This window comes from Dama dama, chromosome 8 (genome assembly GCF_033118175.1).
Source record: "Dama dama isolate Ldn47 chromosome 8, ASM3311817v1, whole genome shotgun sequence".
Taxonomy (NCBI): Eukaryota; Metazoa; Chordata; class Mammalia; order Artiodactyla; family Cervidae; genus Dama; species Dama dama.
In genome coordinates, this window is record NC_083688.1 from 25,458,105 (window position 1) to 25,485,468 (window position 27,364).

Genomic DNA, 27,364 nt, shown 5'->3' on the forward strand with positions numbered 1-27,364 from the left:
TAAGTACTGTTACTTATCACATACTGACCATTATTGCTTTGTGCAGAATTCACCAAGGGAAACTTTTTTTTTTTAACTTTTCATTTTGTTTTGTAGTATAGCCGATTAACAATGTTGGGACAGCTTCCGGTGGGCAGTAAAGGAACTCAGCCATATATATGTTTCATTCTCCCCCAAACTCCCCTCTTTATTCAGGCTGCCACATAATATTGAGCAGAGTTCCCTGTGCTACACAGTAGGACCTGGTTAGTTAGCCATTTTCAATGTAGGACTGTATACATGTCGATACCAAACTTAGAGAAGCTAAGTGGGGAAACTAGCCAGTAAATTATAATCTATCTTCAATACAAGAAATTTCTCCTGAAGATTTAAAATTCTAATTATATTATATAATATTTGCTTTATCACCTCAGTTTAATACTGTGGTTAAGAGTAGAGACTCTGGACTCTGCTTGTATTTGAAACCATTATTTACTATTAATATCAAGGTAAAAGTTATTCACCCTATTATTTTACCTCCCATAAACCTCAGATTTCTCATCTGTGAAATTTGTATACTACCTGACTTACGGTAGCGAAGAACTTGTGGTTTACAGCTTCTGAAAATATATATTTCTTTTATCTTTTAATAGACGGAGTAAATACAGTAAAGCAAAACAAGAAGCAGATGAAGAGAAACATTTGAACCAAGGTACAGAAAATTGGGATAAAAGTAATTTTATTTTTCAAGCATTTCTTGTGTTTTCAGTTTAGAAATGTCTAAACAATATTCCTTTGGCTGTTAAGATTATATTCTGTTCATGGAATTATCCAAATAATAGACTGCAGGGTATCTAACTCAAATAGGTGATTGGTGTTTGTTTAAGGTGAGATTAAAGATGGAGATTGGGGAATTTCCTTAAATGCTTTTTTCCCTTATTTTATCCTCCACCCTGAAGAAGTTTTGGTAGCTGGCTCAGTTTTGTAGCTGGGTGGCAAGATTTAACAGGTAACAATTTTTCTGAGGTAAAAATTTTGGGGACAAATAGAATAAGGAATTGAACACATGACAGAATTTTGCTATGGAATTTGAGACTATCAATATTTCTTAAGTGGATTTTAGTTATTTTGATGTTCCAAGTGGCTCCAAAGAGTAAATTCAAAGAATTGAATGACTTGAGGAAGATAGAAGAAAGACTCTGACATGGACAGTGGTTAGTGACACTTCAGGAGTACCATCCACTAGAACTTGCTGAGGTGATGGTAGGTCTTTATTTGCACCATTCAATTCATTAGCCAGTGACCACACACTGTTGGATACTTGAAAAGTAGCTAGTAGTGAATGAGGAAGTGAATTTTTAATTTCATTTAATTTTAACTAATTTGCATTTAAATAGTACCAAGTGGTTAATAGCTACCCTGTTAGCGATTAAGAAAGATTTTTTTGGCTAGAACATACCAAGTTGATGAAGGGTCATGGAGTATCCAGTAATTTTCCCTTTGTTCATCTTGCTGCTTTTCTAAAACCACACTTTCTCATTTGCATGCAGTATATATTTATAATAACAAAAATTATGTAATTTTTTTTTTTTTGAGATGAGGACAAAACTGACAGTCTTGGGAAGTCAAAGGGGTTGGGCCAACTCTGTATCCTGCACCTCTCAGTGCCCCAAAGCTCCAGGAGCTCCAGAGAGAAAGGCAAGGTGTGAATGCCAGTGGAAAGTTCCCACTAGTTTCTAATGCATCTTGTCCCAGACATCTCTGGCTGCCTAAGTGCTCACATTCTGAACTCAGCTTACAAGTGACTGTAGGGTGTGGCTGAATTACCCTTCCTGGTATTCAAAGCATTCATGATTCAGCTACAGTATTTTCTTCAGCGGAAGCTTCCAGGTGGAATTCAGTGTCTTTACTTACAGCACCTTCTTTCCAAAACTGAATAAAAGTGGAACTCCAATATAGAGTTTGCATTTTCAAATTAACTAGCAGATTAATTATCCCTCTTGTCCATTTAACCTAGGTTTAGTTTGTTTACTGTTATCAATTGTTGGTGGAGATGGGGCTAAACATGATGCCTTGTAGCACGACCATTTGAAACAGTTTCTGTATCTTCCCTAAGGGAAGAAAGCTGGAGATGGTGGATAGGACTTGAGCAGCTGATTGGGACAATATATTTTTTACATCATTTTTGTTGCTTTGAATTATTTATTTATTTATTTGTTGACTGTGCCACATGGCTTGTGGAAATCTTAGTTCTCCAACCAGGGATCAAACCCTCACCCCCTGCGCTGGAAGCGGGCAGTCCTAACCACTGGACCACCAGGGAAGTCCCCAGGACAACAATGTTTAGCTAACAAATTCCAAATTCCCTTATGGAGACTCTCTTTCCCTCCACCGGATAGGTGGTTTTTAAAATTTCATCCTTGCAGTGTGAAGGCTTCCCAGGAACTCTGTAGAGCTACAGCCTCTTATGTAGCAAACAATTCTTGTTTACCTGCTAACAAAACACAGAGCGAGACTCTAAACATTTTCCTATACCTATGCTATTTTTCTCATGCTAAGAAAACTTTTCCTGTGCTGAGTATTTTTAGATCCAGAGAATTTCAGTTTACTAGTGGTTCCTGAAAAGTGTTTGGGCTTCCCAGGTGGCGCTAGTGGTAAATAACACACCTGCTAATGCAGAGGATGTAATAGACGCAGGTTCGATCCTGGGCCAGGAAGATCCCCTGGAGGAGGGTATGGCAACCCACTCCAGTATTTTTTCTTGGAGAATCCCATGGACAGAGGAGCCCGGCAGGCCACAGTCTGCGTCGCAAAAAGTCAGACACAACTGAAGCAACTTAGCACGCACGCATGAGAAGTGTCCTGCCAACTTTTTGCATGTTTGTTACTCAGGTGTTAGAACTTACGTGGATCCCTTTACGTACGAAGATCCCAACCAAGCAGTTCGAGAATTTGCCAAAGAAATTGACGCATCCTGCATTAAGATTGAAAAAGTCATAGGAGTTGGTAAGTCTGTATCTAAAAGCCTGTTTTCTTTGTGAATATTAAATATAGATATATGTGGATTATATAAAGGCATATGAATATATTGTGTGTGCCTATGTATGTAAATAGCGGTGTACCTGAAATTTCCTTAATCTACATAAAACACCAGCGCAGTGCTCAGTGTGTGATAAACACTCCACAAATGCTAGCTATTATTCTTTCACTTTTAATGTGTTTCTGGTTCAGAGTCAATTCTTTTTCTCTCTCAAAGGTGAATTTGGCGAAGTATGCAGTGGGCGTCTCAAAGTGCCTGGCAAAAGAGAAATCTATGTGGCTATCAAGACGCTGAAAGCTGGATATACAGACAAGCAGAGACGGGACTTCTTAAGCGAGGCCAGCATCATGGGACAGTTTGATCACCCAAATATCATTCACTTGGAAGGCGTTGTCACCAAATGTACGTGGGTCGCTCCCTTGACAAAGCCAAGTTAGAAGTTACTCGCAAATTAAACACACATTTTCTTTCCAGGGAAATGACAGATGGAACAGACCTACTGATTGCTAATAGGAGGAAATCAGTGCAGGACAAGTCATTAATCTTATAGTCAGTTCTAAATGGGTCTGTGGTGTAGGCTGATACCCTGTTTCCAAAGCAGCTTGTGTGAGATTTTAGCGAAATTAATATTGCAGATTTTTAGTATGCCTCGCCATCTTTCAAATGTTTGCTAGACCAAACTGATTGTCACAGGGTAGGCGCAAGCAGATGGTAAGCAAAATAAATTTTAAGTACTTTTCCTATAAAACGCTACAGAACTTCACCACACCTTGGGCTCGAAGCTTTGGTTCCAGATGCGAGGAGTGCGTCCTGGGAATCTGTTATATTGGGGGATTTGCTTGTCTGCTTGGCCTGATTTATGGCAATTGCAGTTCAGCACCTATTTCCAGTAACACCTGGTTGAACCTTCCTTTTTTTAGTCCATTAGCATTCGCTGAGCCCGTGAACCACGCTTCAGTTACAATACGACACAGCTCAACAGATGCATTTTGCGAAGCATACCCTGAATACATCTGTAAGGCTGGCTAAGACCCACTTATAAAGCACCACATGCACAAGGCAGGTGAAATGGTTCCTATTGAAGGTGGCTATATTCCAGAAGTCTTAGTACCTACTACAGTTACTACAAGTCAGGGATCGTGTAAGCCTGGGGCTATGTCTCCAGGAAGCCAGTGTACCATTTGATTCCAGGTGCCTGGGAAGCATCCTCCATCAACTGGTGCAGAGTGGTGGCTGAAGTGGGTGAAGTGGGGGCAATTTAAAGAGTATAAACATTAGACATTAGGTCTGGGGCAAAGAGGTCAGTAACATGCAAGGGTATACAATCTTTGGGCAGGGAAAATAAGGAATTACTAGAAAGTCACAGCAAATATACATTCATTTAGAGGTCCTCAGACTTAAACATCTATCAGATTTCTGGAAAACTCTTGAAACACTTTCCTGGACCTCATCCTCAGAGGTTTGATTTGGTGGTTAGGGGCCCATGAGCTCATGATCTAAAGAGCTCAAGGTCAACCATGCTGTAGTCCCTGGGACCACACTTTGAGTCTCTTTGGCCTAGTGACCAAAGATTTGCACACCATCTTCTGCTAGTAAATTGTGAAGTCTTAACTGGTTGCTCAAGCTCTCAGTTTCCCCATCTGTAAAATAGAGATAAAAATAGAACTTGCCTTACAAGGTTGTTTTGAATGAAATATTTAGGGTGTATGGCATAATGCTTATATAGCAAATTTAAAAAAAAAAAACAACCAACTTAAGTGTTAACTGGTACTATTATGTCTTAAGAAGTACATCTTTCCCCCAGCTTTGGAATCCTTTAAAAAAGGAAGCTTGGTGCTAAGGGTATATAATTTTCCACCTAAGGTGAAGGCTATAATTAGCATAGAATAGCTCTATTTGCTTTTTAAGATTAGTTTTACAGACAGGATTTTTTTTTTTTTTTTTTTTTCTGTAGCCTGTGGCCTTTGGGCTTGCCCGGAGCCCTTCACTTCTTTAATTAAAAGATAACATTCCCTTTAAATACTTCTGCAGGTCCATTTTCTCACAAGGAGGCTCTGTTCAGCCTGGGGTGTTTTTCCTGGGGCAGACAGTGATTTTTGTAGCACCTCTGCAGAAGAGAGGAGAAACAGGGGATCTTTGTGCTAAAATCCCACCGCGCCTCTCTAAAACTCGTAGCTATTACAGCTGTAACTGTTATAAACGACTGGATGCATTTGCATAATGCAGTTGTCACTGAATTAAAATGATTTAAAATTTCCACCAGAGAAGCTATCCCCTTCCCCCACCTCTCCCCTCCCACCTCTCCCTTCCCCACGGCATCCCTGCTTGTTCTGGGGATGGGTATGCCTTCACCCAGGAGTCCAACCAGAACCCATTTTATAAGCCCCTCTGTGCGGATGCAGACATTCATCTTTATTTATCTTGTAGTGCTCATAGATTCTGACAAATGGATACATTTAATAAACAGGAAAAGGAATGTAGAAAAATTGTGAAGATGATGCCAACTGTCAGATTAGGGATGTGTAAGGGTGAAAAGGTGAAGTGAGAATCTGAGTTCCTTGAGTAACTTTGTAAATGGACAGAGAGACTATAAATTCTCACCACTACCCCCTCTCTTTCTAATCTTGTGCTCTCTTCCCCACATTTCCAGAGGGGCCTGGTGAAATGGAAGTAGGTGTTAATGCACCGCCAGGGGAATCACCCTTTCTCATGAGTTGACAAAGTAGCATTTGATTGAGGCAGGTTCATTAAAACTCATTTAGATGCATTTGTTCTGTGTGGTCACGGCTATAGAGGGTCATTGAGTCTAAGGACTCAGGGCTTCCTATTTATATTGACGGAGGATGGCAAGGCAGTCTGGGACCTCTCCCAGCAGCCAAGGGAAGAGAGATTAGAAGTGGTTTTATTCATCCTTCAGTCTACACCGAGATTCCTGCTTCTTCTGTCCGCTTTCCTTCATCCCTTGTAAATAAAATGTCCAAAGTGTTGTTTCCTAATTCAACATGTTTGCCTTGGAAAGATTTCTTCGGCACAATACCCAATGCATAACCAGAAAACAAATTGATAAATGGGACTTCACTGATATTAAAAACTTCTGCTCTTCTAAAATTTGGCCTCTGAAATGAAGACATATTCCCTTTCTCTATGCCCGTAGAGAGTCTAATTTGATAGGGGCTTAAGATGGAAAATGTACCCGTTTAGAATAATTCTGGGGACTTTCCAGCAATGACACATCCCAGTCCAGTTTCCATGATTAAGTCATAACCATAAGGACAACAATGAGTATTTTTGATAAGTCAAAAATTAGTTTTATTTATCAAACTAATATTTTATTTTCCTCCCAGGAACTCTCTTTTATCCTCTTTGCTTTACCCCTAGCCTTAGTAAAATATCAAAGATTTACTTTCGACTCCCTGTTCACTCCCACAAAAGAAAAACTGAAAGTTAAAGTCACTTAGTCATGTCTGAGTCTTTGCGACCCTACAAATACCTTTAGAAAGAAGGAACTTAAGACCTTGTGTCCGTTGCCTGGGATTAAGAAACTAAAGAACCATCCTTATTTCCTAAAATCCTCAGAAAGAAAATGAAAGCAAAATGAAAATGTGTCCCCACTTCTCCAAACCTTAAAATCATTTTGATTTCTTTGCTTACAAAGGGGACTGGGGTGCACAAATGTTCTAGTACTGAACCAAAATTGCTGCTAGGATGAAACCGCTTATTGACCCTTTCCTGTGATGTTGTTGCTGCTGCTGAGGTTGGCATCTTAAAGAAGCAAATAGACTGAGTGTATTGATAGATAGGAAAAGGGAAAAGAAAGGCTATAGCCCCTGACCTGAGTGAGGCTGGGGAAAAGGCTAAGATTGTACATGCTTGAGCTTTAAGATGAGTTCCAGGTAAAGAAGTATTCAGCATAGCTACTGCTCTTGGAAACTTGGGTTTCTCTAAATAGGTAAAAAAAAAAAAAAAAAAAAACTTTCTCTGTTCATTGATTCCTTTAGCATTGCACAATTGTCTCTTCTGGGGGCAAAATTAATTAATTATCCTAAAGATTTTTTTTTTTGCCTTTAAATGGGTCATTTATCTTCTTCTCCGTTTGCTTGAGAGAACAAATACTCATCACATGCCCCTGGGTACTGGAGGCCACTTTAGTTAAAGACCTTGTCAACAAGCCACCCAAAGGGTTAACCTTCCAGATGGAATTTAAACCTCCTCGTCCTTTTAATATTTCATTCCTAGCTCCCCACAGCTGAGGCATAAGCTTGGCTTGTTTTAATTAAATTAGATCGCACAAGACAGGTGTCTTGGCAGGAAAATTGTGCACAGCCCATTTTTATCTCATTAACTGCAGTGCTCATCAAGGGTTTTGTGTTTTTCTTTCTGGAAACTCTAGGTAAACCAGTAATGATCATAACAGAGTACATGGAGAATGGCTCCTTGGATGCATTCCTCAGGGTATGTAACTACTTTATATTAAACCCAAGAATGTTGGTATTTAGAAAACTCTAACACACTCTGAATGTGTGTTCTGTTTGGTTGTACACAGACCCTTTTTAATGGGGCAGAGGAAGAAGAGGAGAAATAGAGAATGATGCGATTTTTTAAAGGCTCTTTAAATAGTCCATGTTCGAGGAGGGTAGCATTTGATTTACTTTTGTATTGTGGGGCTGTTGGAGCCATAGATTCATTACAGTTGGATAATTTCCATCTATCACAGGAAGCAAACCCAGCTCCTTGCTCATACTCTGCTCATGAATTAGTGACTTTGGTCCAAAAGGCCAGGAAATCATACTGAATTTCACTGCACACCGGATACAGATATCAAAAAAGATCCAAGTAATAAATGCTTCGTGAAAATTAATTAGGCTTAATGTTAATGAGATTGTACCTCATTCCTTTCCTCTGCAGAAGAATGATGGCAGATTTACGGTCATTCAGCTGGTGGGCATGCTTCGTGGCATTGGGTCTGGGATGAAGTATTTATCTGATATGAGCTATGTCCATCGAGACCTGGCTGCGCGGAACATTCTGGTCAATAGCAACTTGGTCTGCAAAGTGTCTGATTTTGGCATGTCGCGAGTGCTAGAGGACGATCCGGAAGCAGCATATACCACCAGGGTAAGAAGGGTTTGTGACCTCTGAGCTTTGACTCTAATGAAACTGTTCCTCTCACTTGATGTTTAAGCCCTTTATGATATTTATAAGTTACTTCATCCTTCAGAGCCTCTGCATAGCCTTGCATCCATTTTAAAACCATGTTTCCAAGAGAAATTTTGAAATATGCTCTAGATGGATGATCACAATTTAGAGCGTCACATTATTGTATTTTTTCACACTTTGCTTCCTTCCTTTCTTCCAGTTAGTTTGTTTTAGATTTTATACTTGGTTCCTTTTCATTATTTAAAAAAAAAATCTTACTTTAAACAAGACAGAACAGTGTTCTAGTCAGCTGCCTACCGAATCTGAGAATGTATACACAGGATTTATAAAACATTTACACTACACAAGGTTTCCCAGTATCTAATGGCCTGCATTTTTACTACTAATAGATAAGCCGGGATTAAGGCATGGTGAAGAGTTATCAGTATACAGTTAATGGCTTTGCTATCTTAGCTGGACAATCTGAATATAAGATACTAATGGAATAAACACAGAATCATAAAAGTTATTGGCCATTAGGGCTGACACTGTTAAAATCAACATGAAGCAGACCAGCCATTTTCCTCCTTTAATGCTAACCATTTTGCATCTGTAACAATAAGCATTGGGGGCTTTTTGGGTATAGTTTGGGGTGTGTGTGTGTGTGTGTGTGTGCATGCATATTTTCTGGTAGTGTTCCGTTTCTATGGCTGCAGTTTTGATTCTTACACATACCTTCTCCAAAATTCTAAGTCCATTCATTCAGGAAAGAATACACCTTTGTCAATGCTAAAGACTTTTTATTTCCCCCCAGTAGTTGGAGAAAGGAAAGCAGAAAGAAGCCTCTCGAATGATACATTTATCTAGCCAAAATATTTAAGGAAAGCAGCATAAGTGTTTCACTGCATGGAACAAGCACAAATGTAATACAGTGTAAAGTATAGTGAATCAATGAAATTTATGGTACAGTTTATTGCCCTCTTTAGTAGCCCTAATGAAGCAAAGAAGACTTTTAAATGATGTCCTCTTGAACAGTTTAAGGGTCTGAATTAAAGCTGAATTAATTTCCCCAGATGGAACCCTAAGAAATTTGAAACTCCATTAAAAATACCTTGCACATAAGCATAATCAACAGGAGACATTTGAGACCTTTAAACTTTTGGGGGGTAATATTCAATTGCTTTACCATTTTTGCAGGTGTCTTTTTAGAAAATTAAATAATCAAAATCCTGCCCTCCCTCCATTAAAATCAGTAATGGCTTTAGCATCTGGTACTATTTGATTTCCTCTAAGAGCCTGTTCAGTGTATTATCTTCTAGCTAAGTTAGGCATATTTCTCATGTTCTATAAGAGTTGGAACACATATATGTGGAGTATATAGAAATATTCATATTTAACTTCCTTAGTTCATGATTTCTGAAGCAGTACTAAGTATTGGTTTTGTGCTGCTGGGTAAGAGAATCCAACAAGAAATCAAAATTACTGTCAGTTGCACATTCATTGGTATACACCACAGATAATGTGTGCTTTGTAAAACTTAAAATATCCTTTCTACTACAGTATTGCCTTAAGCAGAGCCCAGAAAATAGGTTGGCTTTTTAAAAAATAATTAAGGAGATTAGTTGTTTACTTCCCCATAACCTGTGAAAACATATCAGAACTGTCTCAACCTGGAACATTTTAGATAATAAGTATCTTGTGATTGTTTGGAAAACTATCTCAGGAATGCTGTTGTCCTGCTTGGCCCACAGTAATAACATTTAGAAACTAAAAGGGCACGTCAGTGTACTTGGGGAATAATCCAGAGCTTGGATGTTCACAGGGTGGCAAGATTCCCATCCGGTGGACTGCACCAGAAGCAATCGCCTATCGTAAATTCACATCTGCAAGTGATGTATGGAGCTACGGGATTGTTATGTGGGAAGTGATGTCCTATGGAGAGAGACCTTACTGGGACATGTCCAATCAAGATGTGAGTCTTCATGTTCTGAAATATATGTTTTTTGAGATGCAGGAAGTTTCATGTTACTGTATGATGGAGTAAGTGTTAAGTGTGAACTGATACATTAAACTTCAGGGTCTTAATACAAATGTGTCTAGTAATCTAGCTGAAACTTATGGTCATTGATTTCAAGGACCAAAACTACAAAGCCTAATTAATACAGTGTGGGAGATAGATTGATAAACAGATGGATGCATAGCTCAGCTGATTGGTGATATGGAGCAGTATTTTTACTTGGTTAGCTTTCAAGTTCATATTGAAACAAAATTAAACTTTGAATGTTAAGAAAATGCAGGGATATATGAAAAACACATTTCACATGCAGTGAAATTGACATGAAAGTTTTATTGGAAGAAATCTAGTGAATATTTTAAAGCTGGCAAAGTTGTAATTAGAGCTTGCCCCTTGAGGACTCTAAAATAAAGCTTCACTAAATGACCCTTTGTAAATTATGCACATCCCTTTAAATGTACCATCTGGACTTCTTCGTATGGGAGTATCCACAATGCCTGCAATTTTAGAAAAGCATTCAATAATGACACTAATAAGATTCCAGAGTAATAGAATTTAATTACAAACATCTCCAGTGAGAAAGAAAAAGAAAAAAAAAAAAAAAAAAACCTAGACCAGGGGAGTCTTCTTAGGACACTTACTAGCTATTTCTAGGAAAGTGTTAGTTCCAGAAGGGTTGGAAATCAGAATAAAATAAAATGGTCATATTTAAAACTTTCCTAATATTTTCAGGTGAGGTGAAATATTAGCATCTAGCATGTTTACAAATGGGTGATACTCAATTCATCAATAAAAACTATTTTAGAAAAAATGTTTTTTTGTTTTTTTTTTAATTTTCTCTGAAATGGAATGTTACGTGAGCATTTGCCTTGTCCTGAAACAACAGGATGTTGCAAAACCTTGACAATTAAGTGGAAAACTAGGTGCACTCAAGAAATAGGATGCTGGTTGCTTAATCAGTAGAAGAATGTTTAGACCAATACAGAAGCTAAGGTACTCTGTGTCCGGTGGGGCAAAAAGAATTCTCTGACCAGGTTAAGAGGAATGGTAATGTTGACATTGTAGTACCTATAAAATATAAAGAAAGGTTCATAACAAATAGGAAGGGAGATAGCAGCTAGCATAACTGATAGATAATTACAGACTGGAGACAGACTCAGTTCAGTTCAGTTCAGTTCAGTCACTCAGTCGTGTCTGACTTGTTGTGACCCTGTGAGCTGCAGCAGGCCAGGCTTCCCTGTCCATCACCACCTCCCAGAGCTTGCTCAAATTCATGTCCATAGAGTCAGTGATGCCATCCAACTGTCTCATCCTCTGTTGTCCCTTTCTCCTGCCTTCAGTCTTTCCCAGCATCAGGGTCTTTTCCAGTGAGTCAGTTCTTCACATCAGGTGGCCAAAGTATCGTAGCTTCAGCATCAGTCCTTCCAATGAATATTCAGGACTGATTTCCTTTAGGATTGAATGATTTGATCTCTTTGCAGTCCAAGGGACTCTCAAGAGTCTTCTCCAACACCACAGTTCAAAAGCATCAGTTCTTGGGCTCTCAGCTTTCTTTATAGAGACAGACTACAGAAGTGAGCAGTGTGTAATCTACTGTTTGATGTGATTATGAAGACACCTTCAAGTACCTTTCTTGTAGTAATGTTTGGTTTTGAGTAAGAGACATGCAGAGAAACAAAGGCCAACAACCTAGAAGAGGGAGTTTGTTGTTGTTTAGTCACTAAGTTGTGTCTGGCTGTTTTGCAACCCCATGGATTGTAGCCCACCAGGCTCCTCTGTCCATGGGATGTTCCAGTCAAGAATACTAGAGTAGGTTGCCATTTCTGTCTCAAGGGGATCTTCCCAACCCAGGGAATTAACCTGAGTCTCCTGCATTGGCAGGTGGATTCTTTGCTACTGAGCCACCAGGGAAGCCCTCAAAGAAGGAATAGTGTCTGTATTTACTTATTTAATTATTGTATATTTTAAGCTTGTCTTTATTTCAGTTGAGAGCAGCAGCCAAGTGCTCATAAAAGCAGAATATCTAAAGATGTCTTTTTTTTCACCCTAAACAAATATTTTCAGACTTAGTTTTGACAGTTTCTATATTATCTTAAAACAATTTCATTGTTTTAAACTTTTAGTTGTCTGCCTTTATCCATGTAAAAGCATCTGAAGCCAATTCACCCCCACAAATATTATTGATCTATTATTCACATGTATTTCTCTCTGTGTTGGAGTCTGTGTAGAACAGCAATCAATAGGAAATGTAACTGGAGAATTACTTTCATGGGAAAATTCATTTGGCATATGGTGAATGGAGTCAAAGTAACTGTTAAAAATATGTTAAATTTATCAAGTTTTTCATCAAGTTTGTTTTAATTGTCTCTCTTCCCCCACCCCGCCCCCCAGCCCCAGACATTTAGCAGTAAACTGAGAAAATATGCTGTGTTCACCCACAAGCCATCTTCCAAGCTGGCAGTGGATAGGGAGCTAGTGAAAGAATACTAAGCAGTTTGAGGGTTTATAACAAATTGTGTTCACCTGGCGTCAGCCCAGTGTTGCTCACATTCCCATCAATTCAATGTAAAATGTTTTCATCAAGTCTAGAGTCAACACCATGCACCTGGAAAGATCAAAGAAAGTCAAAGGATCAAACTGGCCTAATATCATTGCCAGAAATAAATAGAAGCATGTTCAGTAAGTTAGCATATAGAAGTTTGCTTTAGAAGGAGTAAATTAATATTAATATGGTAGGAGGTTGGCAAAAATACATGGGAGAAAAGGATTCAGAGGGCTTAATAAATCACAAGGTAATTGTTACACGGAAACAGTATCCTGGTTAAAAAGAACCACAGAATACTGCTGTATAGAAACTAGACCCAACTGAATTGATTGTTTTCTGTTGAAGGCTGATCATTCAGCAGTAATAGACGCACCACAAGGGAACTCTGTCATGGTCATTGAGGTGGCTGCAGCCAGTGATGGTTTCACTAGCAACTATCGTTTTTTGCGGGGGAGGGTGGGAGGACTGATTTAAAAACAAACAAAACTTTTAAACATCCTCAAACAAAAGTACCTCCATAATCATACAGGATACTCATCAACAAAGCTTATGAGTAGCCAAGAAATTAAGAAGTAATTCCCCTCTTTAACTTTGGCAGGAGGGTTACCATATTGTTACTGGGATTCACACCCTGAAGAACAGGGGTTTAGAGAAAAGTCAATGAGAAATATATTGTTTTATCTGTGAAGACAATTAGAAAAGTCATGGAATGACTTGTCTCATTAGGTAGGAGGACCACTCTAGATGGCAATTATAGCTGCCGTCCTTAGATGTGTCAGGGTCCCTTTAAAATATAAATCCCCCAAAGAAGGTTTTTTAAATTATTGTTTTTAGATTTTTTTAATCTAGCTATTAGTACCTTTAGCAGGATGAGCTGAGACCAAGAAAGAGACACAGAATTCATAAACTATGTATTTTGATCTTCCAAAAGTAAAAATGGTGGGGCATCTGGAGGGGTTGAGGAATGTGCTAATTCAGAGAGGTAGTGTCTCCTGAACAGGAAGATGGGCTCTGATATTGACCCATCAGCTGTCTGAGCAAGAGGACACAGACTTGGGACTTCCCTCATGGTCCAGTGGTTAAGATATGCTTCAAGGGGTGTGGGTTCCATCCCCGGTCAAGGAACTAAGATTCTGTATCGTATGCAGTGTGGCCAAAAAAATAAAATAAAAGAGGACATAGGCTTAAAGGGACACAAAAGGACTTGCATTTTGGAGGCATCCTAAGGAATGTCTTTAAAGCCTTTAAGCTAGAATCTCTTTTGCTAAGAGCGTTTAGCTGGTAGAAGAACAGAGAAGATCATCGCCCTTTGGTCTCTGGGGGCCAGGCCAACACCATGTGGTTGGTCTGATTGGGTTCTAACCACCTTGGAACCCTGATGCATCTTCACATTGGAGTTCCTGATGGGCATCGTCTGCCATTTGAGAACCCCTCATAGCAACGGCTGGCTTCCCTGCCCTGCTGCCAGCAATACTCAGGTCCAGCTCTGGCTTCTGTGAAAGAATTGGAGCCATTCCCATGCTCAAGCTTGCTGGCAGCTTAATGGACAGGGAACTTGCTGAGCAGGAGGGTAAACCTCTAACAACAGATTGCCTGGCAAACTAACATACCATTCTGTGGGTTGTTTTTTTTTTTTTTTTTTTTTTTGCTAGGTGATTAAAGCCATCGAGGAAGGCTATCGGCTGCCCCCTCCAATGGACTGTCCCATCGCGCTCCACCAGCTGATGCTAGACTGCTGGCAGAAGGAGAGGAGCGACAGGCCGAAATTTGGGCAGATTGTCAACATGTTGGACAAGCTCATCCGCAATCCCAACAGCTTGAAGAGGACAGGGAGCGAGAGCTCCAGGTCAGCCCTGCTTCTCAATAATGATGTGTGAAAGAATACTTCAGAGGTGGCACTCAAGTGGTAACTCACTTTAATTTCTGGCTTTTTGTCAGAGGCCACGTCACAGCCGTCTGCAATCTGGGTGGCTTCTTCCTCCTTGAGCAGAGTATTTATGGTAGTTTTCTGTTTGCCATTTTGAAGAGCCTTGTACCTGTCAGGCCTCAAACAAAAGTCAGAAAAACAAATTTTTTGCAAAAACAACCAAGGAAAAGCTCAAGTGCTTATTTTGTGAGGCTGGAACTGAAAACTTAGAGGGATGAAATGTACTTTTGGAAGATAGTCAGGCTACTAGAGGCTATATTTTGAAAGGGGAAGAAACATAAGGGATAAAAAATAAGGATTCCAAGACAGCTCTAAGTTGAGTTAATAAAATGTGAATTGAGGCAAGAGATTCACTGGTTTTGGTCCTTAAAGTTGCTCTTTTCTGAGTCTTTCAAGAGGAGAAGGAAACAGGATCAAGTTACAAACATGCAGATGAATATTTGAGAAAGGTTTTAAAAATTAAAATGATTGAACCACCTATGCAATAGTTACTTCATTGGAAGGGTCTTCCCTGGTGACTCAGAGGTAAAGAATCCACCTGCAATGCAGGAGCCACACAAGATGCAAGTTTGATCCCTGTGTCAGGAAGATCCCCTAGAGGAGGGCATGGCAACCCATTCCAGTATTCTTGGCTGGAGAGTCTCAAGGACAGAGGAGCCTTGCAGACTACAATCCATAGGGTGGCAAAGAGTCAGACACGATTAAAGCGACTTAACACACAAATATGCACTTCACTGGAAAGAGCAAAAAAGAAGCATTTCAGTCCAGAGAGAAGATAAAGATACTGCAAGTGACCTAAAATAAAATCTCCCGTCATTTCTGGCCTATTTTTGGTTCTTCTCTTCCCCAAGAGGATGAAAATAGATGGAGCTAAGACCTCTTTTCCAGGTGTAGCTAGTTTCTTCTGTTCCTAGGTAAACCTCCCCCAACTTTTAGATCTCCAGCTCCCGATCCCATGTATTTTGTCTGAAGGTCCAAGTCCAGTTCTTTGGTACTTGAGGCTTCTCCTGGTAGCAGAAACTTTTTAGCTTCTAACTCTGTATAATAAGTGCTTTGCACCAAAGGGCAGAACAAATTGGGTTATTGGATACACTTTTCTCACTTCTGAATTTTTTCTCATTGATAGTACTTACAGAGCTTTGATGCTTCTTACTGCTTGCTGATAATGGGATGTAGTATAGCGTGGAATGTGATTCAGCACAAAATTAGGCAAATGTCATGGTGTTCCACAAACAGCACAAAGGCTTCCAGAACAAGCTTGAGAATGACCCTTAGAATTAATTAATACTGAGTAAGGATATTTTCATTTTCAGGTCATTTTAACCTTGTCAAGCACCTAGTGCCTCCATGTTGCTCTTCTACTGCCCTTGGTTAAAGTTAGAAGTAAATGCAAACTGGTTTTTTTTTTTGTTCATTAACAAACATTTCTGGTAAACATTCAACACTAATGTCTCAAACTCTTTGTGGCCATATTTGTTACTGGCTCAAAATTGGGGAAAGAATGAAATCTTGATTATTCTTACCATAAAAATCTGCAGAATATTACTTGGAAAATTTGATTTAATTAATATAGTGGACAAAGAGAAAGGTCATAAACAAGCTATTATTTGGACAGAACTGATTGATAAAACAAGTTTTTGTTAATATACTTATATAAAATAGAAGTTATGCAAGTCAAAACAACTTAGGTAAAAATTAAAATGAAAAATGAATTGTACTATGTAGAATTAGATAGGCTTGATTTTTTTTTTTTTTTTCAAGAAAACGATTTTTTTGGTTGAAAATTCAGGATGATAATATAATTCTGATTTAGATGTTCATATTCAAGGAACATAGTCACAGGATGAAAATCAGATCAAAATGTTAAGAGCAACCACATTCTTTAATTTCTATGGAAAGGAAGTTTAAGAAAATAGAATTTAATAAGTAGCAAGGTTGCTATGCAGGTAATTATAGTGAAGGTGTATAAAATACCCTATTAATGTTTATCCTATGATTATTAAGTAGTTTGATGATCAAGATGACTATAATTCACTTAATAAATATTTTTCATGAATAGGTTATTTATTGTTTATCAATATCGTGAAAGATGACAGATCACTTACTTTGAACTCTAGTTGCTCTTGATGGTGATCTAATGTAAAACACCTGGCCCGAGAAATGCATCAACTAATAAATAAGTTAATAAGAAGTGCTTAGAATTGGTTGAAATGATTCTTTAGGAGCCCCAGCAAAGGAAGACGAGAAGCACATTCCACAATCCAAACAGTGATCAAAGTGGCCATTCTTCCTGCCAGTCTTGGCACACGTGCTGGTCAGGCTGGGTTGATTAAAGAGGGGATTAACTCCCTGCTGTCCCGTTTGTTTGAATGAACTGAGCCTGCCCGCAAAGCTGGCTGGAAACATGCCGGACTTGAACTCTCACTGTTCTCTCTGCTTCCATCAAGTCTGGCAGGTTGCAAGCTCTTAGTTTTCCTTACTTATCCTTCACTAAGGTTTCCATAGCTGCTGAACCAAAGTCTGTGATATTCTGTCCTGGCAGGGACTGTCTTTCTGCAAAGACTGAGCCAGTTTCAGCAACAAGGCCCGCCCCCGCCCCCCATCCCCCAACCTTTGCCCCAGGCTAGGTTGTTAAAAGACCTGCTCTGATCCTTAATGCATTAAGAGGTCCACATAAAACAAATGCAGGAAATGAAGTTAAAAACAAGTAGGGTGATTGAGACATGCTTTTGCAGCTTTCTGAAATTAGGGTTGAAAAATCACATGATGACATTGGTCGCTGGTGATTCTACCTAATGTCCGTTTTTGATACTTTGATTCCCCTCCTCTGCCTTGGACCATCTGACTTCTGAGTCATGCTATCTCACTGATAATTCTTGTCTGTCTATACTTTTCTCGTTCCATTTCCAGACCTAACACTGCCTTGCTGGATCCAAGTTCCCCTGAGTTCTCCGCGGTGGTATCAGTAGGTGATTGGCTCCAAGCCATTAAAATGGACCGGTATAAGGATAACTTCACTGCTGCTGGCTACACCACGCTAGAGGCTGTGGTGCACGTGAACCAGGAGTAAGTACTCAGCGATGTAACACAAAGGGTAAATCTAGATTTAATAGTATTTTCCTTTTCTTTTTTTTTTTGCTTTGAGCTGCATAATCATCCTCATTTTTTTTTTTAAAGAAAACTGGAATGCCTTTCATTTTGATTGATTGAGTGTAATTTTGCACAGCCTCTATAAAGCACCTACATTGTTGCATTCAATTGCTTAATTAAACATTTTAATACACCTGCCTTGTTGTGCTGTGTTAATTGTGGCTGATTCAAATGTGTGTCTGCATGAAGCCCGGAAGAGATTCTCAGCCCTCCTCAGATTTTCCTCTCCCGCTTTTTTTCTCTTCCTTCTTACAGTGACCTGGCCAGGATTGGCATCACAGCTGTCACACACCAGAATAAGGTCTTGAGCAGCGTCCAGGCAATGAGAACCCAAATGCAGCAGATACACGGCAGAATGGTTCCAGTCTGAGCCAGTATTGAATAAACTCAAAACTCTTGAAATTAGTTTACCTCATCCATGCACTTTAATTGAAGAACTGCACTTTTTTTACTTCGTCTTCGCCCTCTGAAATTAAAGGAAAAAAAAAAAAAAATCTGCAGCGTTGCTTGGTGTACAGATTGCTGAAACCGTGGGGCTTACAGAAATGACAACCGTCATTTGAATTAGACTTGGAACAAATTGTTTCTCAGAAGTACATCCGTCCATCACTAATCTGTAAAATACATGTACCTATATAAATAGACCACCGCCTCCAAGTTTCGATGCCGTGTTTGCTGCCAGACGCTGAGCTTCTCTGAGACATCCTCGATCGTCTCTTCATTTGGAATTACAACCGTAGTATTTTGTTTGTGGCATAAACTACAGTCCATCCTTCTTTCACTGGAATGAAGACCGTGCCCAGGACCATTTTTAAAGGACCCAGTTGTAACTTTTAAGGCTTGGTTCGTACAGTGGATAAAACCTACGTGAACGTCACGTGATTCATCAGTGTTGCTGCCCCGTGCTCCAGTCATCTGGTGGATTATGACGACATGAGGGGCTGGAGAGAAAAGGAAAGTGGATTTTAAAATAATAATAGTAATAATAAATCCCAAACACCCCCTTCCTGGGCAAACAAGGGACTTTGGGCCCGAGGCTGTGCCATATAAGTCTTATTTGGGAACTCTACAAACTTATCCTAACTACCTTATGGATAGTGGATTGTGACAATCTTGTGTAGGGAACTTTCATACTTTCTTCCTTTAAAGAAGCAAGCCCAAATCTACAAGGTAAGACAAAAGAACCAGCAATGAGTCTTTCTCCAGTGAAAGTGTTTTTTAACTTTATCTTATCTGAAACACTGAGCAGTAAATATCTATCATGACTATCAGTTAGTTTGGGTTGAGATTTCAATGGGAGAGGAGACCCAAAGTAATATGGCTTCTCTCCTGTTCTTCCAGGAAGAAGTGAAATAGAAACCATATGAGGTCAGGACAGCATCTAGACCTCCACTGGCTGTGTTTTTTTTCACACTGTGAGGGTCCTCTTGCCCTTTGGTGCCACAGATGGTTATTGAGCATCTTTTGGGTACTGGGTAATAACCTCTAACCTTATTGGGCCCGCATGTGTTCCATTCTCTGGAGAATTTTTTTTTTCAGTTGAGGAGTTCTAGAAGGTCTTTTCCATTGGTTTCGTTTCCTGTTTTTTTTTTTTTTTTTTTTTTTTGAGTATTTGATATGCACCATGCCCTTTTTAAAATTTAATTTTTTAAAAAATTTTAGGTTGGGGTATAGTTGATTTACAGTGTTGTATTAGTTTCAGATATACCGAAAAATGATTTAGTTATACATATACATGTGTCCATCTTTTTTCAGATTCTTTTCCATTATGGTTTGTCAGAGGATGACAATATAGTTCCCTGTGCTATATAGTAGGTCTTCATTGGTTATCTATTTTATATATGCATACATGCTCAGTTACTCAGTCGTGTCCAACTCTAAGCGACCTCATGGATTACAGTCTGCCAGGCTCCTCTGTCCCTGGAATTTTCCAGACAAGAATACTGGAGTGGGTTGCCATTTCCTCATACAGGGGATCTTTCTGACCCAAAGATCAAACCTGAGTCTCCTGTGTCTCCTGCATTGGCAGGCAGATTCTTTACCACTAAGCCACCTGGATAGTATTGTGTTAATTCCAAATTCCTAATGTATCCTTTCCCCATGTTTTCCCTTTGGTAACCATTAGCTTGTTTACAAAGTCTGTGAGTCTGTTTCTGTTTTGTAAATAAGTTCATTTGTATCATTAATTTTAGATTCTATATATAAGTGATATCATATGATATGTGTCATATTTTAGGTTCCACATATAAGTGACATCATATGGTATTTTTCTTTCTCTAACTTAGTATGATAATCTCTAGGTCCATCCATGTTGCTGCAAATGGCATTATTTCATTTTTTTTATGGCCAAATAGTATTTCATTGTATATATTTATCCATTCCTCTGTCAATGGACCTTTAGGTTGCTTCCACACCTTAGCTGTTGTGACTAGTGCTGCTATGAACATTGGGGCGCATGTATCCTTTTGGAGTATGGTTTTCTCCAAATACATGCCCAGCCATGTTCCTGTCTTGCTCTAGTGCCCCTGATACCAAACGAGATGGCAACAGTGAGACTTGGAAGTCACTTTGACTGTCTCATTATTAGAAAGTAACCAACTAAAAAAATCACACTTTTCATCCATCAAGCCCAGTAGCCTTAGGTACGTCTTCTTTAATTCCAGAATTTTCTTCTTAAAACATGTGAATTTAAATGATTATATTCATTCCTAGAAGCAAATAGCCTAACTTTTTTTACTGGACAGATTTTAACTTTCTAAACTCTTCCCTTTTATCACTTTTAAACAAGAGCTTGGTTGATTTTAATGACCTTCCCCCCCCCCCCCCCACCCCCCTGCCTTGGTTTTATCGTGAAAGCTATTTCTTATAGAGCAAGAAATGTTAAATTTGATGCTGTCAAATCATGACAGTTTAGTAAAAACCTTTTTGCAACATTAGTTGTAAAAGCTTTTCTGTTCAGAAGGAATGTGATATTTGTTTTTTAAACTACTCCAAGAATTTTTGTTTTATCACCACTTTTGCTGAAGTTTAGGAGTTCTGGATATTCATGTTAAGAGTTGACAAATGTGAGGGAGGTCACTTGCTTTTTTAAAAAGAAATTATATATTTCTTTCCTTCTGTAAAGCTGTGGAGTACTTTGTTTTCAATTCCCAGAGTCCGATTCAAATAAGGTGGCATTATAGTATTATCCTATGAGCAATAAGAGAATGTTACCTTGCATACATTGAATAATTAAAAGTTTTGCTTTCTTACAATCAACAGCTTAAGACTTGAGGTATTTTTCTAAACACAGTCAAAACAGAATATTTTTATTTTGAACTTTTTCTTTTGTATTGGGGTATAAGTGAATAACAATATTGTGGTAGTTTCAGGTGAATAGTGAAGCGCCTCAGCCATACATACACATGTATCCATTCTCCCCCAAAACCCCCTCCCATCCAGGCTGCTATGTAACATTGAGTAGAGTTCCATGTGCTATACAGTTATCCATTGTTGGTTATCCATTTTAGATATAGCAGTGTGTACATGACCGTCCCAAACTCCTAACTATCCCTTCCCTGCCGGCAACCAACCCTATGTTTCTTTTCTTAATCTGTGAGTCTCTTTCAAAGCAGAATATTAAAAAAAAAAAAGAAAAGAGTGCCAATTCTAAAATATCCTAACACGTTAGTGTTATATACTGTGTTGGAGTGGATTTGTTACATCTCAACAGATATCTTGGCAATGTTCAGATGGGAACTGAGAGAAAAGTAGAATATGAAATTCATTCAGAGGTTGCCCTCTGAATCTTAATTTTGACACATTTGAGTCCAGGCCAATGGAAAGGCCCCAAAATGGCTAAAATAATATCCAGTAACAGTAAAAGTGGAACTGCACTGCTTCCAGGAAGCTACCCACATTGGAGGAGAGATTGAGGACAATGGGGGTTTGTATTATTTCTCAGGGTGTGGAACCAGACGCTGGCATCCAGACAGCTTAGATTCCAAAGCCAACCACGATGTTGACACTGGGAAGTTCACCATGTGTTTCTTTATAACTCTGTTCCTCCACCTGTAAATTAGAGATAATGACACTTCAATAGAAACACCTTTCCTAACACATGGTGTTGTTGTATATATGTCATGCTCAGATGCAGAACACACTTAACTTCATAGAAGAAAAGTGTATTCTTCCTCCAAGGAGTCCCAAGTGTTATCCACCTGTCTTTCACTTGTGAAGCCAAATGTTTTGTTGCAACAGGCCGAAGCAGGGTGAAATGAAGTTCAGTGGTAGGGAATCATCCAGGTGAAGCTTGTTCACTTTCAGTGGGTTTATGAGGGTTTGGGGGTAAGTACGTACCTATACAAAAGGTGGAAAATCACTCCTGTATTATTCAGCCTTGAAATGTATGAAATTGTTATTTTATAATTGGAAAGCATGAAATGGGCAAGACCCCGTTGCAATGAAAAGAACTGGTTGGTAAAGACACTTTGATGTCTTCATGACTGACTCAAAGGAATGGTGCTTTTGTTTATTTAGTCACCATGAAAGTCACATCTTTCACTCCTGATCCCACACAGACCACATGCTTTGTCTGGTCTCTGTTCAAGCAATTCTCCACCATAAAGAGGTTGCTTGAATTCAAAGAAGAAAAGGTTTATTTTTCTCCCTCTCATTCTGACATCAACTAGATATAAGTCTCCACATTCCCACACTTCTCATTTCCAAATCCTGTCCTTTTCATGTACACACTGAGTTTCCAGATAGCCTACTTAATATTACAAATATATTTATATCTAGGTATTTAGTGAAGAAGGAAGTTGGCAGACGCAAAGGAGATAAATGTGTTTTTGAGACAACTCTCTCCTTGAAGGGTGGGGTTTCTAGGAGCAAAAGAAAACCACCTTCAAAACGTGTGTATATCCCTATGGAGTTTCTTATTCTCCATTAGAGTCTTTAAGGTCAAATTTGAGTCCATTTTGTCCTTCATGTAAATAAATACACATCTGTCTGACAGAGTTACTGGCTTCCAGAGAAAAAACAGTACAAAAAATAAATCTGATCCTTTTTCTTTCATTTTTTTCATAATTGTCAAAAATGAATGATGTTGATAAGTGGCTTGGCAGTTATGCACTTACCCGCATTTATAACCTTAAATTGCTTAAGAAGTAATATCTATCTGAAAATTTTATTATTCTTTTCTCCAAATATTTTCTGCAAGTTTAAATAATGGTCATTTACCACCAAGAAATTCAGTTTTATGTATCTCCCTTATACAATAAACATGCACATATACAAAACAAGCAGATAAATGGGTTTGATAAAACAAGGGAAATTATCTGTCATGAGATGCATTTTGGTCTTAATTTTGCTGTACACTTGAGGCCAGCAACAGCTTAACATGACCACTGTGTTTGGAATTATGGTCCAATGAGCAGTCTTGATAGAAAGTTATCAAAAGAAAAGAAGAGGAATTGTTTCTTTTGGTTTGAATCAATTCTTTGATGACCGAGAGGAACAGTGGTTCCATTGCATTGTGCCAGCCTCGTTGGAGTGTAGGTTGATAGGGCAGCTGTGGCTTATTAGATCTTGGTGGGCTTCAGTCTCAAGACCCCCCTCACTGTACCCATAGCCCTAGGTCTCCTGTCTCTACCTGTTATGTGCAGATTGCATGGATCCTTTACTAATCAGATATTTCATTAGAAGTCACTTTCTCTTTATGAAAAATATCTAATGCTTTTTATTTAGTGGTTGGCTTTTTTTTTTTTTTTTCCAATCATATTGTTGAATGTTGATGGATTGGGATGTTTCCAGATGTGTCCCAGAATACACCACTTTCCTCTTTGGAAAGACCGGGACTTTTTAGAATAATACAATGTGCACTCTTTCACTAACTCTTAAGTCTTTCGAACCATAACAGGTCAGAATTTTTATTGCAAAGAAAAACTGTTTCCAAAGTGGGTAAAGCCTGGCTGTAGACTCAGACTGGGTAGGTTCTAATTCTAGCTCCGCTACTTCTGAATGTATGAGCACAAGCAGGTTGTTTAGCTTCTCTGTGGTTCCATGTCCTTATCCATATAGTAGGAAAATGAATACTATCTTACTCAGAGTTATAATGATTAAGATATTAGTAAACTTTTTTTTGTTATTTTAGTTATCATTTGTCAGAAGAGGAAAGTAAGAATTTATGATCTCCCTCCTGAACTCCTTACCTAGTCATCTCTGTGCTTACATGGGTTGACAACTGGCTGGCAAGATGAGTTGCCGTTTTGTCTGAAGTCTTGTTCTTTTCTCTACAGGGAGTAGATTCTGCTATCTTGGTCTCACAGCCCTTCCTGTTGATTACGAAGCCCACAGGAGCAAACAGAACACACCCTCCTCAATTCCTCCTGGACGTGTTTCTTCTGCTTCTACTATGATGGTTCTGGAGCAAAGACACTGATGAAACGATACTCTTGGATGAAAGGAATATGTTTCTGACTTTCAAATCCTCTTTCCCGGTGAAAGAAACAGCAAACATTCAAGCTTCAGCATCTGTTCTCCCATTGCACTGAGGAATGTCCCACCTGGCAGCACCAGCTCTGCAGAGCCCTTGTTCCTGAACTCCTTCGGTTTTATTTATAAGTATTTCCATATCTCATTCCTGTACGTCCCTGCTGCATTGGTGTGGCAGCAAATGACTGAAGGCTACAGGTTTTACCACGGACACCAGGTCAGGTGCCACCACGCAGAACAAAGCCAGTTCCCATGAGCTGCCTATGATATGCATTGCTGAAGTAACGTTATACCCAGGGTGTGCCATCACAGTGATATAAATATATTTTTTTCCTAGACTAACTATGAGCTGACTATCTCTTTTGATGTGTGTACATAGGTGTGCCTGTGTGTACGCGTGTGTATGTGTGTATGAGTATATAACCTCATGCTTAGAACTGCCTGTGAATGTTGTGGAATGCTACCCATGGAGGGGTCTGGTTTGCCACCTGTTCTGAGATGAAGAGCCACATGAGACAGTGGGCCTGGAGACCGTGCCCTGTCCCCTTAGAATGAAAGCCAGGAAACATTAAATGTCCTGTATCTATACGTGTATTTTGTAGCAGCCACCCTAACCTTAATAAGTCATCCTACAGCTTTGGACAGAGGCATTTTCACCTTAGCGGTGGAGTGATTTTAGAATATAAATCCATGCAGGTGACAACCCAGCATCGAAATCACAAATTCTGATTGAACTCCTCATCTGAATCACCAGTTGCTTGGTGGAGGGCGAGAAGGGGATGGAATTTGTCTGGTACCCCCTCAGTGGAATACAAGTAGCCTTTGTTTTCCTGCATAAATGGACTTGTTGAATGCGAACAAATATATGCAATTCATATACTTTCGGAGATGAACGTAGATGTGTGTGTCGGCTTCGAGATGATGTGTCCTGGATTAATACTTTGTCTCCCAGTGTCACAGAAAAATACATGCCAGTGACTCTTGAGGTTAGCATAGTTGGGATGAAATGGCCTCAAGCAACTTCAGGTTCCCAGTGTACATGGAAAGTTCTGCCGTTATGAATATGCAGCTAACTTCTCTGGCCCTCAAAGATGCATCAGCCTCCTGGAATCTGAGGTCCAGTGTGTGAAGATTCAGTTTTGGTCTGATACATATACCAAACTCCAGCCAACATACTGCCATTTTTCATAATCGGAGTGGCTGCCTTGCTTATTCTAAGCTATGGTTGCAGAAACTGTGGCCATTTGTATAAGCTATAACATCAAATCAGGGAAAAATGGGGAAAAAATTCTAAACCCTATGTTGTTGAATAAGTAGAGAAAATCATCAATAAATATTTATTGCATTCTGACAGGGTGTATGGCATTGTATTCTCATAACTATGCCAGAGTGACAAAGTTAATTCACCCCTTTTGGGGGACTTTAATATATTTTTAAAGGGATGTGCCTATGCATTGATGCCTGAAAAAAATATGTATAAAGAAATGAGGTTGAATCTCTGAGCGGGTTTTCTTTCCCCAGAGGTCAGGGCAGGAGACCAACTTCAGGGGCTGTATCTGGTCCCAAGAATGAATGCTGCCCTAGTGAATGCAGATGCTAAGTCATGCTCAGATGCTAAATCATTAGGCAGCATTAAGCTGTTCCCCTGCACCAAATTAAGTAGCTTCACCATGTGTTTGCTGGCCCCAAATTATTTTTAACAATCTTGAGAATGAAATGCTTTGGTGTGTTTTACAAAGTTATTTTAAAGAAAGGTTATGCTCGCTACATTGCTGGTGTGTGTGTTTTTGAGACCTCTTGTATTCAATCTGTGAAGGATATGTGTATTAATCCATACACACTTATAGCCTCAATATTTGTCTGAAGACACTTAAATTCTGACAAGTAAAGGAAAGTTCTAGAAGCAATATTTTCACTTCTTAAACATTCTCCAAACAACATCAAGCATTGATACACACTGAAGAGTGCATTTATTTTTTTGTATCACTCCAAGTATGTTGGAATATGCAAGGACTGTGGTTAAAATTAGAATGTATAAGGCATATTATAATTTAGTTCATACTGAAGAAGAAATTAACAGAACAATGCTTGGTTCATACATTTTCCAAAATTTGAACAATCTCTTGAGTTAGACATAGAGATTTTCTATTTTGTTTTAATTTGTCAAGGTATTTTTTCTTCCCTTCATGAACTTTAGGTACACATAACTTATGTCATTTATTTATGGTCTTTTATACCTAGTTTGTAAATTGTAAAATAGCAAACTAAATGCAAAGAGTTTGCATTTGAAAATAATAAAGTAGTTGCCGTATACAAACCTGGAATCTAGTTGTCTCTTTTCAACAATTTTTACTACATACATGATGTTTCTAAATTACTTACTTGCTGGTTGTCATTTGGTTAGAACACAAAATCTTCAATTCTGAGCATACTTACTTAGAAAATAAAAAGCATTTTGACATCTAAATGGCCCTTGCCCTTGAGAACAACTTATTAGCAAATCTAACTTAGATTCCGTAAGATCCTGTATCGCATTTAATTAAGACCACACTTTGGTTGGAATTCAGGCTGCACCTTTTACTCATCATCCTAGGCCATGTGTCCTAATTTTCCTGTGCCCATTTTTTTTTGTGGAATGGCAATTACAATGCCAAGAGCTTTTATAAAGACTAAATATACTAAAACGTTAGTGCAGTGTCTAGCATCTAGCTAGAACACAACAGTAGCTTTAATGAGGAGGCGCTAGTGATATAAATTGTCTTTAAAATTCCCAGTTCTGCACTTTCTCTAATACCATTGCTACTGATCCAAGTGACCAGCTATGCATCCTTACCACAGGGCTTTATTCCAGAATCCATAGACTCTTCGGGCTTCCCTGATAGCTCAGTTGGTAAAGAATCCACCTGCAATGCAGGAGACCCCAGTTCAATTCCTGGGTTGGGAAGATCCCCTGGAAAAGGGATAGTCTACCCACTCCAGTATTCTTGGGCTTCCCTTGTGGCTCAGCTGGTAAAGAATCTGCCTGCAATGCAGGAGACTTAGGTTCTATCCCTGGGTTGGAAAGATCCCCTGGAGAAGGCAAAGTCTACATCTACCCAC

At 39.0% G+C, this 27,364-nt stretch overlaps 1 protein-coding gene across 2 annotated transcripts in view; it reads left to right on the top strand.

The window, feature by feature from the left end:
- EPHA4 (EPH receptor A4) overlaps nt 1–26,569 on the top strand; it is a 157,058-nt gene extending 130,489 nt beyond the window's left edge. The window contains exons 9-18 of one of the 2 annotated variants that reach the window (XM_061148647.1): nt 633–691; nt 2,872–2,985; nt 3,236–3,421; nt 7,410–7,471; nt 7,925–8,134; nt 9,978–10,127; nt 14,367–14,560; nt 17,552–17,707; nt 18,047–18,961; nt 24,070–26,569. In XM_061148647.1, coding sequence (XP_061004630.1) covers nt 633–691; nt 2,872–2,985; nt 3,236–3,421; nt 7,410–7,471; nt 7,925–8,134; nt 9,978–10,127; nt 14,367–14,560; nt 17,552–17,707; nt 18,047–18,161 — 1,246 coding nt within the window. In that variant the 3' untranslated portion in view covers nt 18,162–18,961; nt 24,070–26,569. Of the gene's footprint in view, nt 1–632; nt 692–2,871; nt 2,986–3,235; nt 3,422–7,409; nt 7,472–7,924; nt 8,135–9,977; nt 10,128–14,366; nt 14,561–17,551; nt 17,736–18,046; nt 18,962–24,069 lie in introns of those variants that run through there. The other variant, XM_061148648.1, reaches the window with a different exon arrangement.
- The last annotated feature ends 795 nt before the right edge of the window (nt 26,570–27,364 follow it).